Source organism: Candoia aspera, chromosome 3 (genome assembly GCF_035149785.1).
Source record: "Candoia aspera isolate rCanAsp1 chromosome 3, rCanAsp1.hap2, whole genome shotgun sequence".
Lineage (NCBI taxonomy): Eukaryota > Metazoa > Chordata > Lepidosauria > Squamata > Boidae > Candoia > Candoia aspera.
Genome location: NC_086155.1, coordinates 152,325,409 through 152,343,181, shown reverse-complemented (window position 1 = coordinate 152,343,181; position 17,773 = coordinate 152,325,409). Strand labels below are relative to the sequence as shown.

Genomic DNA, 17,773 nt, shown 5'->3' with positions numbered 1-17,773 from the left:
AAAATTGAGGTATATTTGAGGGCTTAAACATTTTCAGAAGATTTCAAAGCATTTCTGAGTTAATCTGAAGTGAGATTGAGGCTTTTGCCAATCCCTAATAGAAAACTGTGATAACAACCATTTAAAACTGTTTTAATGACTTTGGACTGTTTTATCACATTATATGTTGGAGAGCTAAAAAAAAAAAATGCAAAGGCAAGTAAAAGGATTAAGAGAGATCAGAGTTTGGATGAAGAAAAAGAACTACCCTTTCATGCACTATGAAATTAATTTGTAGATTTATAATATATTGTAATAGCTTTTAACTTAAATGGCTTAAAATGGAGAAGACAACACAGAAAATTGTTCATCGATAGGTTTAAGATATGATAGCAAAGTAAGTCTTCATGTACAAAGATAATGTACCTTGGTTTAACTGTGGTATTCCTAATCCTAGATTTCTTGGATCTGTCATTAATGATCAGTATAAGTGATTTCCACAGTTGTTAAACCCCAGTTTTCCTATGATATTTAGCTTAATTAACAGCATTTTTCCCTCTAGGATTGCAAACATATTTGATCCTAGTTTTTAAACTAATTTTTGTAGTAAATTTTCTTGGTTTGGCTTTCATAAGAAATTATAGACTAATAAACCAAGAAACTTGGTTGAGCTTATACTTTGTCCCAGTGGACCAGGAATAGCACACTACAGATTATCACTTGGTAGGCTGCAGTGAAGCCCTTGGAAAGGATATTCAGATGGCATGACATGTCTATACCTACAAATATCAAAATTGTTCAGGCAATGGTTTTTCTTGTGACTCTAAAGAATCAGGATAGAAAGAGTATTTATGCTTTTGGACATTGGTGTTGGAGTAGACTCCTGAGAATACCACGAATAGTCAAGAAAACAAACAAACGAATCATTAAAAAAAAATAACAGAGCTCTTAGTCAAAGCATGACCAAACTCAAATTCTCATATTTTGGACAGATTATGCAAGCACATAGCTCCCTTGAGAAGTCTGTAATATTGGGAAAGGTAAGAGGATGACCAACAGCAAGGTGGATAGTGTCATGAGTAAGGATGGCGAGCAGGGGGCTCCCACCCAGACTGTCAAGCGCATGCGTAGCACTGAGGAACTGTTCAGCCATTCAAAGAGACACAGATCGGGACCGCCTTAACCCTTGGGGGTTATATGTCTGGGTTTTTCCCACGCTTCTTCAGTTTGTTAGGATTCTTGTTAAGTACTAGTAATAAATATTAGAGACCAGTTCATTGTCTCAGTGTGTTTCCTGGTAGTTAGGACAGATAGACTCTACTATGGCAGCGATAGGTGTATCATGAGAAGGCTGGAAGGGCTAGTTGGGGACAGATCACCCTGGAGAAAGTCTGTCTCCATGGTCACTAAGAGTTGACATTGATTCAAAGGCACATAATCTATCAAAATGCTCTGTGTCTTCCAGTTACCCCCTTAACCAAAATGAAATCTTGCAACCTGCTGTTATGTAAAAAGTACTCCTGGTAACAACTTTGCAGCAGAAAATGAAGTATAATAGCACAAAAACCTTTTCAGCCAAGGTGGGAGTCTGAGTAGGCTGTTACCTGACTAGGCTAATTAATTGACGTATCCTAAATAAATATATTACTTGAGCAACTTATTCCTTTCATGGGAATAAGTTTAGTAGCAAACCTGAATAGAACATTCTTCATATGTCGACAGCCAGCATTTCACTTACCAGCTCAGGAATGCATCAGATAACACTGGCCATTGTTGACCTGATATACTAGTATGGGAAAACCACAGCTGCCAGGACATCTACAGATTGTGCCACTGATTTTCATTGATGTGATTTTTCCCATATTAAGAGGCAAAATGAGCATCTTATTAAAATTATTGCATTGCTGCTTTAATCCCCCATAACTTCCATAGTGGACCTATCCATTTTGTTATTGTAATGTATAGCCTATCATAGTCCTGTGGTCTTAAGAAGATATTTTTTGTTTGTAAACTGTGTGGCTCCTTATTTGTAAAAACCATGCCCACTCTGGTGATACAGCAATCCTCATCCAAATGTGAAAGTGTTGTAGGTTAATTCATTATTCCCTTTGAATTTGGGGCATGATTAATGTGTGTTTAATTCTCATGAAATAGTTGCTGCCAAGAATTTGAACAGTTAGCTATCTTCACATGGCTCGTATGGTATGGTAGCAATGAATTTCACTAAAAACCTGAGGAAGCCCTATGTCCTCAGGAAGGAGTTAGGAAGACTGAAAAGAAAGAAGGAAGAGGTCCTAGGCTCACTTGAGTTGGGACACAAAAAGTGCATCCCTCAGAAAAAAATAGAAGCGTTCCAGGAATCTTTTTTAGTCTGTATTAGAATGTTCTACCTGCTGACAGTTTTCATAATTCAGAACCTTTCCTATATGTAATTTAATATATTGTCTTCCTGGCATTGGCAATTTCCAAAATAATGAAATTCACGATGTAACCAGCATTGTTTTTATACCAGGAATCTTCTGATTTTTGTGGTCCATGAGGGCAAAGTGCTTTTCATGAAAAGATTTATCCCCAATCAATCCATGCTTCTAATATCTTAATAGCATTTCTTTTCTATATAAAACCATAGTCTGCCACAAATCTGTCTCTTTCACCATGTCCCTGCATAGGGAATAAGTGTCTTGAACATGGCACTTCCAATGTCCTAGTTTTTTATATATATATATTTCCTTTATTTCACATTCCCACTGCTCTAAAGGGCTTTTGTATTCAGGTTTACCAATACATAGCCCTGGATATGGAGCTGCCAAGTGTAGATCTATTTACTTACATTTTTTTAAAACACTTGAACTTTCCTTACCTCCTAATAGAGCAACATTTTAGGATTTGTGGGGTGGGGTGAAGGTAGGGTGAATGAAGATGATTATTCACAATCCAGTGAATTTCTACAACCTAGTGAATTCCCAAGGGACACTCAGCTATTGGTCAGTTTAGAAGGAGCCAGGATAAACATGGACTGATTGAAGCTGTAGACTTGCAAAAAAGGGAAGGCATACCTGTGATTTTGTAATACTTTGAGTATCAGCATAGACATAAAAAAATTAAGACAACTTTAATATATTTGGTATTTATTTAAATATTTGTTGTAAAGGTTGATGAATGGAAAGGCTGATAGTCTGAAAAACCTCATATAGTCACAATCCTAGCAAATGGGTTTAAACAATAATACACATATCTGGTAAAGTAGATTGCTCCAAAACTAAGAGTTGCCTGTTTTAGTGCTGTGAAAATAATGTTTGTTTATGATAGAGTCCAGTGCTTAAACTTAAGCCCAGAAGAGGCTTTATGTCCAACAATTAACAAAATACAGTGTTGGGATATTTAGAGCTATTCTCTGTATCTAATATTTTGAAGTTCTTGTGCTACTTGTCCATGTAATGTACATTAAAAAGTTATTTTTAAACCTGTAAATGTATTATTTCAAATAAACAAAATGAGCAATTCTATACATATACTGTATAATAAAAATAAATCCCATTAAGTTTAATCTTAAGTAAAAAGACTTCTGTTGTTCAGATCTCTCTTTCGAGAAAAACTGAGCACCAGGTAGTTCTTGCTTAACAACCATTCGTTCAGTGACTGTTCAAGGTTACAAGCGCTGAACAAATGGTAGTTATGGCCAGTCCTCGAAGTTACAGCCATTGCAGTGCCTCTGCGGTCATGTGGTCAAAATTCGGGCACTTGGCAGCCTGCCCACATTTATGACTGCTGCATGTGCTTCAACTCCCACCCACCTGTTTCCCCCATCTCTTCCCTTTTAGATGCCCTGCACTCTGCCACTGCTGCCTACCCCTGCCAGCCACCACCAGCCCCAGCTAACCTTCACCGTCTTCTCCCACCGCTGACAAGGCACAGCTGGCCAAGGCAGCTGCTGGCCCCTCACAAGGCCTTTGGAAGGCCTCCCGGAGGGGGAAATTGAAGTGGAGGCAAGCGCAGCAGGGCAGGAGAAGCGTGAGGTCCTTGCCTAACAACAGCACAGTCCTCACCTAATGACTGCAACTGGGACTACCAGAACTGTCATCACTAAGCAGTGCAGTCACATGATGTTTCGCCTAACGACTGCTTCGCTTAGTGATGGAAATTCTGGTCCCAATTAGGATTGTTAAGTGAGGACTACCTGTACTGGGTGGAAAGCAGTAAAGAAAAATATTTCAACATGCTTTCTGTTTATGGTGCATCCACTGTACACTGAATAGGAGGCAGGACTATTAGGTATGTTTGCCGCCTTGAGTTATAATTAAAGAAAGTGGGATAAAAATATTATAATAATAACCAACTACTCATGTTCTGGAATAATTCATTAATTAAATTATTGAAAGTATCTTGATTGCTGTGTTATTCTCTTTCCCCTTTCTTAATAGCAAATGCACAGTATTTTTTCAGCTCTATTTACCTGCCCCTGCCAGTTATTATTATATATTGATAGCCTATTTCTTCAGCAGATGGAGAAAAACTTTGTGGAAATCAGTAGAATGGCTGATCTGGAAATTCTTAAGATGAAAGCTAAACTTATGTTCTCTGAGTGAGGCTTGACTGTAACTAGAACAAGCAATTAACTTTAAAGTGAAAGAAGCTCATCTCTGTGTTGTGTTAATTAGTGTGATGGATAGACAGACAGACAGACAAACTCCTCTTTGTTTTTCAGTAGACTTTTCAGAATACAGAAACTTATTTGGTGTTGCTTCCACAACCGATTTGCCAATTTAGGTATTTTGATAAGCAGTTTATACTGTGAAAAATTTCCAAGTCATGGCTGCGAAAATTGATAGGATATCCGTTTTTTTTCCAAAAATTCTCTTAACTCATAAAAAATAAGTAAATTGCATATGCCAGAACAGGTTGGTTGTGCACTGCTAAAGTGTACACTATTACTTTATAATTACTGTAAGTCCATTCTGATGGTTGGAAAATATTATAATAAAAATAGATGGGGGGTTATTTGTTCATCCTGCTATTTATAAATAAGTCTGTGTTCTGTATCCCTTAATTTTAAGGTAACAGAGTTACACAACATCAAAAATATAACCAGACTGCCTCGAGAAACCAAGAAGCATGCAGTAGCAATTATCTTTCATGATAAGACGTCAAAGACATTTGCCTGTGAGTCAGGTAAGCAGTTATTACCATATCTTTAGCTTGAGTAAATTTGAAACACTGCTTCATGTGGATTAAGATACAGCATTCATCTTAATAGGAATGTGCCATAACTGTTCATTTGTTTGTTCGTTTGTTTGCGTGATGAATGGGTATATCTCCCCCCCTTTCAGTGTTTTTAAAAACTTCCTGTTCTTGTTGATTATTTGTGGATTTCTAAGATTGCCCCCCAGTTGGACAGAAAGTTCTTGAAGTTTCCAGTGAAACTTTTAGAGCTGAATAAACAGTGCCTCAGGGAAGGTATAAGAGAAGCAGTGATGTGTATTTTTGTTGGTTGCCAAGCCTGTTATAAGCACATGCTAGAATACTAAAAATCCTGTGATTGTAAGAGGACAACAAAGAACAGTTCAGATTCCAGGATAAGTTCACATTCAGTTTCATATCATTTGTGGCTACTTTAGTTTTCCAATATCAAAAATAAAGTCTTATGGTTCATGAGGAAAAAACTTAAATACTTCTCATTAGAGAAAATCTTCTATTTGTAAATACGCTGTATTCATTGGAAATAAATTATACTATAATAGACACATGCATGTCTGTCTGTCTGTCTCCTGGTGGACGGGTATGTCTCCAGTTTATTTTATGTATGATTTGGAACTATGCATAACATAAGAAAACACCTGAAGATTAAACTCAAGGACTAATTAGCTTTGTTTCTACTGGACCAAACAGAAGCCTATGTGTAGTAGTAGTAGCTCTCTCCTCTTGTTGGTCCTTAATCAGAATTCCTCTTGTTCTTCCGTAGTCAGAGGCATGTTTCATCTGATCTTGAGGTAGTTTCCCAGCATGATATCCAACAGCTGATTGCCTTCTCCTTCATTAATTCTAAAATTAAGCTGGGGGCTGTCACCATATTTTGAGGACACAAATAGCACTGTTATATTATGTACTCTGTGAAGTTGTACTTGCTTATATAGGATCTAAATCTGCTGTCATTTAGTTTCATTTAATGTGTTTATGTTGTAGAACTGTATTTCTGGCATTTCTGTGCTGCCACTAAGCAGCGTACAGCAAGAAGGAAAAGGTTAAAAACTGTGGAACATTAAAAAGCAATATATAGTGCAATGGCGCTAATAAAAAAGGATAGATCTCAAAACCTACCATCCACCTAATGCTGTACCTCAGAGCTAATTTATCATTTCTTTATGGAAACTTATTAGGATAGAACAGTGTTTCTCAACCTTTAGGGTTTAAGATGTGCAGACTTCAATTCCCAGAATTCAGTTCTCATGCTGGCTGGGGAATTCTCAGAGTTGAAGTCTGCATGTCTTAAATCTGCCAAGGTTGAGAAACACTGAGATAGAGGTAAGTCTTACATGTGAGGGAAATTATGTAATTATGTATGAGGGAGGGAATAGGTAAATTCAACATGCAACCATGGGCTGAGAATTTTTTTTAATATAATGTCATGATGTAAGGGCTGCTTTATATATTGCAGTGTTCATCACAAATGCTGGAAAGGAAAGGATCTTTACATATGTGAAATAAGGCCGTTGAATGCATTTGGAAAGAAGGTTGTGCAAGTGAAGCACTTCTCTTCAAAACATTAAAGTAGCCACATCTTTCAGAAGGCTCAGCATGGATGCTTTGAAAGGTTTTCCCAGCTGCCTGAAGGTTATTACACACACAGAATTCTACTGAGATATCTAAACAGTGATGCATTATAGAATTGTATACATACTATTGGTGTGTAAATGTGCATTTTTCACAGCAGCTGCATCTTTGTATCTATAGAGCTATCTACTATAACCAAAATTTGATACCTGATTTTTCATCGCATTCTGATATATCCAGCAATGAGTTAATATTTTGGGTAGGATTTTATCCATATGGTTGTTCTCCCAGTTTAGAAATATCCTATTAGGACTCTTCATAATCCCTATTATTTTACTGTCATCAATAGTTAAATGTCATTCACAAATGTGACTGCCTCACTGCTCCCCCTTGTGGCCCAACATGAGTCCATTGGGATCCTCACTTTTTATTTTATTTATTTATTATTCATTCATTCATTTATTCAGTTTGTATAGCCACCCATCTCAACAAGTGACTCTGGGAGACTTAACAAAATTAAAATCAAATAAAGACAACTACAACAATGCAAAAATTAAAATACAAAGCAGCCGAGAAATATCATATGCCATAATCATTAGCACAACCAAAAATGAGTCCCTGCATACCCTCGGCCCTAGGCCTGGGCACATTATTATATCATTCTGTGCTAAGATTGTCAGTTGTGCGTGCACGGTCACAGACAGCTGGGTATGGCTTTTGAAGTAGCTTTGCCAGCCTTCCAAAAGATACAGCTTCCTTTACACTTCAAGGAAGGGTGCTCAGCTTGCACTAACATGTTTTAAAATTCACCTCTTTTAATGCTTTGCATGGCCCTACTCTATGTATAAATGTCTTACAAATGCCAAGTGTTTTGAGACTTAAAAATGCCAAGTTTCAGACAAAGTCAAGCTTCAAGGGAAAGTGAGAGGTGTAGTTTCACAAAAGGATATTGTTGTTCAACTGAGATATGGAGGTACAGATAACTGAGAAAATTGTGTGTAATTGTAGTGGAACACAGAGAAGGATTTAGATTCTTAAATTAGAACCAATTCAGTTAAGGCCAAAATACAGTAATGACTATTTGAAGATTGAATCTAGTGTTTGGTTTCCTTTCTGCTTCAAAGAACCTGCCAACCATCATCAATTCAGTCTCTTTTGGATTTTCTTACATTTAGAGTCAGGCATAATCAGCAAATTGATGTTAAACTGTTTGATATTTCCACATGATCTCATAGAGTGGCTTTATAAATAGCTGACCAGAAAAGGAAATAAGAAGGAATGATGCGGTGTGTCATAGAAAATGTGTAAAGAGCGAATGATCATCATATTTTCAACCTGTAGAATATGCAGAACTATAAATACATTATTCACAGAAGTACAAAAATTCACTATATACCCTTTATATTTATTTGAAGAGTATTTGGCTTTACATTTAATTAGAAGCATCAGTTATATACATTTAACATTAAGACAGTAAACAAAAACATCTTATATACAGTAAGCAAAATAATAACACTATAATTATTTAAAAGAAATACAAGAAATAAAAAAAAAAGTTTGTCTGTTTCTCTTTTATTTAATATTGTACTATACCTTTGCTATAAATTCCTGGGTTCCAGGAATATTGTTTCCTCTGTAGAATCATTTTTCTACAATTCTATAACCAGTAATATTAATTTCAAACTCTCCATCTCGTCTCTTATCTTTACAAAACAGACCTGTACCTTCTTGTGATCTGCCCAGGCCGTTGTATTTTTCTTTTGCAAATTTTTGTTGTATACGTAAGTTATCAGGTATTTTTTCTTATGAGTTGAACAGCATTGCAAAAAAATTGTTTTTAAACATTGAATGTCAGCATTTTAATACCTAAAAGATACAAATAAGTTTTTTTAAAATATGTATTTGTTTTTCTTTTTTTCTCTTTCTAGAGTTTTATTTTGTTTATTTCTTAAGAGATTGATTTTATTTATTTATTTTCTATCCTGCCTTTATTATTTTTATAAATAACTCAAGGCAGCAAACATACCTAATACTCCTTCCTCCTCCTATTTTCCCCACAACAACCCTGTGAGGTGAGTTGGGCTGAGAGAGAGTGACTGGCCCTAGGTCACCCAGCCAGCTTTCATGCCTAAGGCAGGACTAGAACTCACAGACCCCTGGTTTCTAGCCCAGCACCTTAACCACTAGACCAAACTGGCTGTCCCAATTTATCTCCCAAGGAAGGGAGGAAGGGCTGAATCCACTAGCCACATGCAAATATGCTATTTGGCCAAGAAGTAGCATTATAGAAATTATTTTGCCTTTTGTATTTTAACAGTTTAATTGCCAGAAATGCAGCAATTAAAAGATCAAAATACAGGTTATGACACACTCCAAGGTTAGGGATTGGGTGCTATGTGAGGCACCCTTTGCAACTTAGGTGGTAGTAGCGGGAACTGTGAAGCTGCTATCTCAAACCAACTAGTTGAGCTAGTGTGTTGTGACCCAGAGGTTTCTTAGAATGGAGGTTTGAGACCTATACCCTTCTACCTTATGGGTTCAGCCATCTGCCAGACATGTGTTTGTAACTAATGATTCTTTTGGACATAATAGTATATTTCTTCAATTAATATAATAAGGATTAAACCAATCAATGTTTCATTAACAAACTTATCTTTGAGCCTAATGGCTTTCTAAAAATTAGTTCCATAGCTCCTTCCTTGTATTATGCCAGTAAAATATGAAAGGACTATTATAGGGTATATAATGCTTCCATAGCACTACTGTATTTTTATTAATCTGTCTTTGACAGAAAACTATTTGTTTTCCATATTATTAATGCTGTGAGACAATCAAGCAAGAATGAGTGAGCTTTTGGTAGTCTTAGATCAGATAAATTCCAAATAAAAGGTTGTCAGGAAGAAATATAACTATTTTACATAATCCTTTCATATAAGTTGAGAATGATGAATTTGCTTATTTCATTTGTTTCATTCATTCATTCATTCATTCCATTTATATCCCTCCTTTCTTTTGTGCTGGAACTCAGCTAAACCATGCAGTACACAAAATTTCATATATGCAATTTTTCTTATTTATTTGAGAATAAATTTGTGCTGGCTTGATCCAGACCAGGGCCACTGTACATGAGGTAAAAGAAATCTATTCCTCTCTCCCATCATCTTTGTTAGAAAAACTCTCATGCATGCTTACACAGGCACATTTAAATAAAATCAAAAATACTTCACTTGGGCCCATGGGTTTATTTTTCAAAACAAAGGAGCTGCGGAGAGAGATTTGGCTTACCTGACAATGCACGCTATGATACTAACCCTGTTTGGACAACTGAGTGCTTACACGTCTATAAATATAAAACAGAATGGCAGCTGCCTAAAATACATTTGTGCTTTTTGCTTGTTTGTTTCCCATCCAAGTGCTGTGGAAAGATAGGCCTGCTTGGATTCTACAAAGTTACTGCAAATGTGTCTTCAGATACAGTTCTACCCAAGACGTTTTCCTGTTATAAGTCCACAGTCAGATCGCAATGGGATAATTTAAAATCTGTTTTATCATCAAGATCTCATGATAATAAATGCAACTTTATGGTCTTCAATTGTTCAGAAGATATTCTACCATTTGTTTATATATTGTATGTGTATTATTTCTAAGACATTTTTCTTCTTTGTCATGTCTGCTAAGAGTTAATTGCTTTGCTTACAAAGTATAAAGTGTGTGTATATGTACATGAATACTCACACAAATAAAGACACATAGACGTCCTGACATTTGCAGTAAGGATAAGTGACATTTAAATTAAATTCTATCTGTTCAAAAAAGGTAGAAGAGTGGGTGGTGACGAGATTCCCTACTGACAGGGACTGAAGAAGAAGTTTCTGGCTAGATAATTCGTCAAGAGAAGTATGTTGCCTTCCTAAGACACACATTTGCGATGTGCCAGAAAGAATCCCAAGTCTCTTTAAGCTCATTAACGAATACCCTTTCCTACTGATCCATGTGAGAACAAGTGGTAAGCCAGACATAGCCTATATTGCAAGGGACTCTGAAACACTGGGCAGGAGGATAACAACTAGGGGATAAGTAGTGTTTTTTTGCTCCTTCCAATCAGAGGAAGTGACCCAAGAAAATAGAGAAGATAGCAAACAATTGGCTACACAGATAGTGCCATCAAGGACAGTTTGAATTCAGTCATGGGGATGTGTTTCCACAAAGAGGGATCTGACAAGAGATAGCCTTCTTCACTTCACAAGAGCTGGGAGAATGTATTTGGAAGGTGTTTTATAAAACTGAGCCAGAGGGTGGGGCAAAAGAGGGCCCAGCAAATAATTAAATACCAAGTATTGAGCATGGAACTAGTAGTGATATGTAGCATGTGGAGAACCCAAAAGTAAGCATAAAAATACAGGAAAGCAGTGGTGAAATTACATAACCCAAGGATTTTATACAAATGCACAGAGTATGGACAACAAAAAGGAAAAAAAAATCTTAAATGCATGAAGACAGAAATGATTTAATAGGTTTCGCTGAAACCTAATAGAATGAAATTCATGAGGAATGCAAACATTGGATGGACAACGTATCCAAAAGGAGTAGGCCAGACAAAAACAAAAGAGGGGTGACATTATATGTGAAGTAAGTTCATGTATGGATTAAGATCCAAAGATCTGAGTATGAGTATCTAATTAGGAACATTTGGGTAAAAATACAAGAGAAGGGAAACAACAAAGATACTGAAAGTGCACTAGAGTACACTTAGCTAGGCAGATCTAAATAATGCTGACTTGACCAGATTGTACAACTCAGGAAATATAGAATTAATAACAACAACAACAACAGCAGCAACAGCAGGGACAACAACAACCTGAAAATAGAAGTAGAATGACTGTTGGAAAAGAAAGCAAAGATAGTACCAATAGTAATAGGCCCCTTGGGTACAATTCTGAAACATCTGGAGCACCACTTGAACACTGTTGGCATTGACAAAATCACCATCAATCAATTGCAAAAGGCAGCTTTACTTGGAACAGCTTACATCCTGTGACGAAACCTTTAACATTATTAAACAACATGTGCCTATTCTAGGTCCTTGGGAAGGACTCAATAGGTGGACAGAAATGCCAAATCCAGTCTAAACATCTGGCTGACTGTGCAATCAACCATTATAATGGAAAATTTGACTGTCCAAATTTTTGTTAAGGTGCTGGGCTAGAAACCAGGAGACTGTAAGTCTAGTCCTGCCTTAGGCATGAAAGCCAGCTGGGTGACCTTGGGCCAGTCTTTCTCTCAGCCCAGCTCAGCTCACAGGGTTGTTGTTGTGGGGAAAATAGGAGGAGGAAGGAGTATTTGGTATGTTTGACACCTTGAGTTATTTATAAAAATAATAAAGTCAGGATAGTAAATAAATAAAATCGACTTAGCCAGTATTGCAAGGTCCTAAAAATTCTTCAGAGGTGTTGCTGACTGTTTCATTTTACAGAAAATTGAAGAAGAGATAAGGGGATTTGTCTTCCTATGTCTGTGCCTAACCAATAAGAAAAGCTTGTTGAAGGTAATAGCACTGAAAACTTTGGAGGAAAAAAGAAATTGGAGCACAGTTGTACATGAATACTAGATTTCAGGAGAACCAATTTCAACAAGTTTAAATAAGTACTGAATAGATTCCTGTGGTTCAAACAGTGTGCAGGAGGGTTGGGGACTGTTCAAGATTCTGAAAATATAATCATATATTACTGCAATGAAAAAAAAAGGAAGGGGCAGTTTGTGTGGATGCATATGAAGCTTTTGACTGGGATAAGAATTAAAAGAGTATTATATTGAAAATGGAAGATATGGAGATTGACTTCTGGTGGGGACATGGCAGACTGAAGCCACCTTTTTTCCGGAGAAAGGAAAACACTTGGAATCACCCCATCTGTCCTCTGGACGGCGGCTTGCAGCCAGATTGTAAACAGTTCATGTTCAACTGGTAAGAGCTAGCCGGGAGGCTGGGACATCACCATTTTCCAAGCTGTAGCCTTAAAGGGACATTAAGACTTGCCACCCCATTTCTAAATCACCCAATTTATATTTATTTTAAGTATATGTACCCTTGCTTTCCACAGCAAGGAGAAGCTGGTTCTCTTGGTGCTTATTGTTATTTTTAGATTAATTTTTTTAAAAAAATATTTTTAAGTTTTGGCTTGTTTTCTATCCAAATATTAAGAATGATTGAGAGTAAATAATTGTCTCCTTGTTATTTTTTTTGTACTAAATTTGAAGTTATTAGTATTTTCCTACAAGTTGAATCTGCTGTTTTGAACTTTCAGTTTCCTGCTTCTACTTTCCCTGGGGAATTGTATACTTACCACTTTCACTTGTATAAACGTATTCTGTAACTCGTTCATATCCTTGACTTTCGCTGGTTAAGCTCCTAGGGGGCACCATAATCTACTGTTTGAGGCATGGAGGATCTTAAAGAAACTTTTTCGGACTTCCATCAAGATTTCAAACAGATTCTTTCTGATTCTTACCAAGTTGTTATGCAAGGCATTCAGGACATTGTGGAAAATATGAGCTTTAAAATGTGTAACTTGGATGGGGATGTCGTGGATGGAATTGAAGAATTTAAGGGCAGAAATGTCTCTTCTAAGAGTGAGATCGGGACTTTTGTTGAAATGCTAGATGAAGATTGGATAGTCGATTTGAAGAAATTAAAGGGAGAGATTGAGTTGCAAGCCATAAGTGAAATTGATCCTCTGATGTAATGCCATGGAAAAGAAAGGATTATTATGTATAGGAGGTTTCTTGAAGAGAAGTCGGAGTTTTTGAAGGGGGCAGTTGGGCTGTTTGATTTCTGTAAAAAAAATAATAACTCGGTGCACGTTGTGGGGACATGTAAATGCTTTGGGCTGTTTTGAGGTGCGATAACAGTTTAAGAACATCTGTCTGGATTGCTTTTAGGGTTTGGTTGATTTCATTTATCTTTAATGATTTGGATTAAGATTACCAAGGTATAAAAATATTATTTGGTTTTGGATTTAACATGACTAAGTTTATTAAAATTGTTGTATTATTAAGTATAAAGTTAGACAATTGATATGCTTTTTAGTTTGATCTTTATTATAGTAGACAGGAATGTATAGAAAAGTAGTAGAAAGGAAATAATTAAATAAATGTTATCCTTGAGGGGGATAGTTGATTAGGAGGTTTATATGTACTTCGTGGGTGTGTATCTTCTATTTCTTTTAATATAAGGAGATGGAGCAACTGCATTTAGTGATTTTTATAATGTGCCAACGGAATGATTTATAGAAATAATGTGATTTTGGTTTAATATAGAGTAAGGGATTGATTATGGAAAATCGTTGTATATCCTTGCTGTTAAAAGTTGGAAGTCATCTCTTTTTGTAACTTTAAAAAAAAGTTTCTCTTGTGTTTTCACACTTTTTTAGGTTTTCCTTTTTTCTTTTTCCTTGTAGTTTTTTTTGTTTTTCTGTAGTTTTTATCTTTGTCTGAAACTTAATAAAATTCTTATAAAAAGAAAATGGAAGATATGTATAATCACCAAGGAGGTATAATCACCAAGGTTATACACCAGGTGGTAAAGATAGGGCATAGCTCCTCAATTCCTACTTTGCTTCCATCTTGTTTCCCAAAATGGAATTGTGTTCAAATTGAACTAAGCAAAATAGGTGACAAAAGGAGGGACCAGTTTAGGTTATAAACAGAATGAAGTGGAGATTCTGTATCTTGGCTTCAGCAAAGAATCTAACATAGTTTCCCATGAGATTCTGCTAAAGAAGATGACAAAATGTGGGTTGGACTATGAGTTTGATTGTTGTAGAGCTGGTAAGTACCCAGTGAGTGTGCATTAATGGCTCCATGTCATAGTGGAGGGGCATATGAAGTGGTGTACTACAGGGCTCTGTGCTGTTCAATGTATGCATAAATGACTTAGATGAGGGGTTAGAAAACATGATCGTCATATTTGCAGATGAAATAGAGATGGGAATAGTTTCAGGAGGGTTTTTGACAAGCTGGACCAATGGGAAGAAATCAGCAGGGAAAAATGCAAAATTCTACATTTGTGTAGGAGAAATAAAAGGTACAAGATGTAGGCAGTAGTATTGGGCAGTAGTATGTGCAAAAAGAATCAAGAGTGTCTTAGTGGATCACAAACTGAACATGAAGCAACTATGATGCAGTTGCAAAACAAAAAAAGGAATTGTAACCTTAGGCTGCACCAATAGGTGTATAGTGTCAAGCTGAAGGTAAATCATTTTTTCTCTCTGTTCTATGTTCATCAGGCCATAGCTAATATATTGTGTCCAGTCCTGGCATCACATTTTTGGAAGGACTTAATTAATGTGCATGTCTTGAAAAGATCAACCAAAATGCTAAAGGCCCTGGAATAATAATAATAATTAAAAAAAAAAACTTAGGAGGAACAGTTTGAAGCATTGAGGGTTTTTAGCCTGGAACAGAGATGACAGAGACTCTCTTCAAATATGACAGCTGTCTTCAAATATCTGAAGGACTGTCATATAGAAGATGGGACAGGATTGTCCAAAAGAGAGGACAAGAAACAGTGGTTTTAAGGATAAGGAAGTAGATATTGGTTGGACATCAGGAACAGAATGCATTAGGAAAGTATAGACTCTCCTTCAATAAAGTGTTTAAAATGATGCTGGGTGGCCACTGTCAGGAATGCTGTAGAAGTGGACTCCTGCTCTGGGCAGCTAGTTGGAATAGATGATCTCCTAGGTCCCTTGAGCCCTTACATTCTATAATTCTAAAAAGTAGGCAAATACAAACACCTGGATATTAATCATACACAAATAGATCTGCAAAGTCCCAAAAATAAGAGAGACTGAAGGCTAAATATGTGGTAATTACATGGAATTCATAAGATTTGCATGCAGAAGAAAGAAGTGTAGTCTATCATTTTGTAATTCTAACATGAAATCACCATAGTTTGATGAAATGGAGTCTATCCGCTCATTTGCTTGGAATATGCTTTTCTAAGTGCAGAGCTGATATGACTGGAGGCCTTCTTTAAATGGTGCAACCCCATGGTTGTAGTGGTGCAAGTAGAATTGGATACTAACCCATCCTTCCCATCGTGGGACTTTATTCACAGAAAATAAGATTTAGTTACAGAATATGATTGTCACAGTATATTATGAATTCTTTCCTGGATGCAAAGAATGGTCCCTGTGTAAATAAATTTCAATACAATATAAAAAAGCATTGATGATGAACTTCAAAACCTATATTTTCCAAACAGTATGATTATGAGCATGAATTCATAACATTGATTGAATTTAGAATGTTTGCCTTATATTACATTTAAAAGAAGCCTCTAGATTAAGTTGAAATCCTGATGACATACAATTTTCTGAACAGTATTGAGTGTTTTCTAATTCCCTTCTTCCAAATTGTTGTTTGAATGTTTTTTTTGTTTTGTTTTGTTTTGTTTTGTTTTGTTTTGTTTTTTTGTCTCTTCCAAGCCTGGCATATAGCCCTGAGATCCCGTGGAGGTACCACATGAAAGTACCAGCCCAGGCCAATTTAACTTAACTTTAACCAAGGTTATTTGGGAAAAACGAAGTCAACCTTTTTCAAAATTGTAGCTTATTGGACTATATCAGGTCTGAGAGCCTGATGTTTCCTCAGACCAACCTTGCATAGCCATTTCTATCATCTATAGGATGATAGAAATTGTAGTTCAGCAACACCTGAAGGGTCACAGAGTCCCTGTCCTCGTGCTAATTTAATAAGGGTTTTTAAAAATTATTTTGGGTGCTCCACAATTCTATCCTGCCTTTCTATAAAATACATAGTGAGGATCGCAATGCCTAAAGAAATTACAGTTATACTACATAATGGCAGCTGATGTTTGTTAGATACTGCAGAAAACAAGTTCAGGTAGAGATATTCTACATAAGCCCAATTTGAAAAAAGATATGGGGGATTTAAATGTATCTTGATGCTCTATTCCAAATGAATGTATTACATCTGGTAGCAATATATTTTCTCGTGTCAGTTATACCAGTTTATTAATTAGAATACCCTTTTAATTTGGCAACTGGGTATTCATCAAGTAAATTTCAGATAGGATTAGTTTAATTTTTTTTTAAAAAGGGAGGGTCACCATATTTCTCAACAAAGCCAACAAGTTTTACCCATCTCTTTACCTAAAATCTGTAATGTTCTCAGCTTTGCAGCTGCTCAGATTTAATTGTTGACCTTTAAAAGAGCAGACTGTCAACACTTCACAGTGTTTGCCAATATTTGTTAACATTATAGTTAAACTAGAGGTCCACTTGATTTTATTTTTTTAAAATGCCGGGTTTAAAGAATTAGCAAACAGCAAATAATGCTATGAAAATGGAATACATAAATTCAGAACACATACTCTTGTGCTGTCTTGACTCTGTTCAGAATGGTTTCATTAACACTCTTTTGTTCTTTCATAGAATTAGGAACAGTGCAAAGGATTTTGGCATGATCTACTCTCACACCTGCTTTGTTCAATGAATAGTCACTAAGGATGGGGCACACTATTTTTGGTTTCCTCTTTTATAGAAGCAAATTGCTCTTAAAGTAATACCACATACCATTTGTGTACATTTTTGTTTTCTCTGTCAGAAGTTATTGACTGTGATTAAAGTGCTTTTTTATTGTTACTGGAATAATAAATTTCTCAATAAAAGCATTTTAACTTGCAAATGATCTTGTGAGTAGTAAACATTCCCCAGCTATTTAACTTCCATGATTTGGGGGGGGGGGTATGATTATTTTAGGAGAATAAATAATTTTGCTGAAGAAGAAATTAATACTAGCAGTTATCTAGTATTTTGTGATTCCAGTATGATTCTAATCAATTTCTTCGCTTATTTTTAGGTTGGCTTTATAGGTTAGATTCATATAGATTATTTAGGTCAAATAAAAATTAACTATGATTATGTATAGTCATTAAATATAGTCATATATTGAATTGTTATAAAATTGCTTCCAACTGAATATAGCAAACTGGCAGTAGATTTTG

General features: G+C 36.0%; 1 protein-coding gene across 1 annotated transcript in view; it reads left to right on the top strand.

The window, feature by feature from the left end:
• The window catches only part of DOK6 (docking protein 6), a 184,101-nt gene that overhangs the window by 91,777 nt on the left and 74,551 nt on the right, over window positions 1-17,773 (top strand). Inside the window, exon 3 of the mRNA XM_063300222.1 lies at window positions 5,034-5,148. Within this exon, the coding sequence (XP_063156292.1) occupies window positions 5,034-5,148 (115 nt within the window). The remainder of the gene's footprint in view (window positions 1-5,033; window positions 5,149-17,773) is intronic.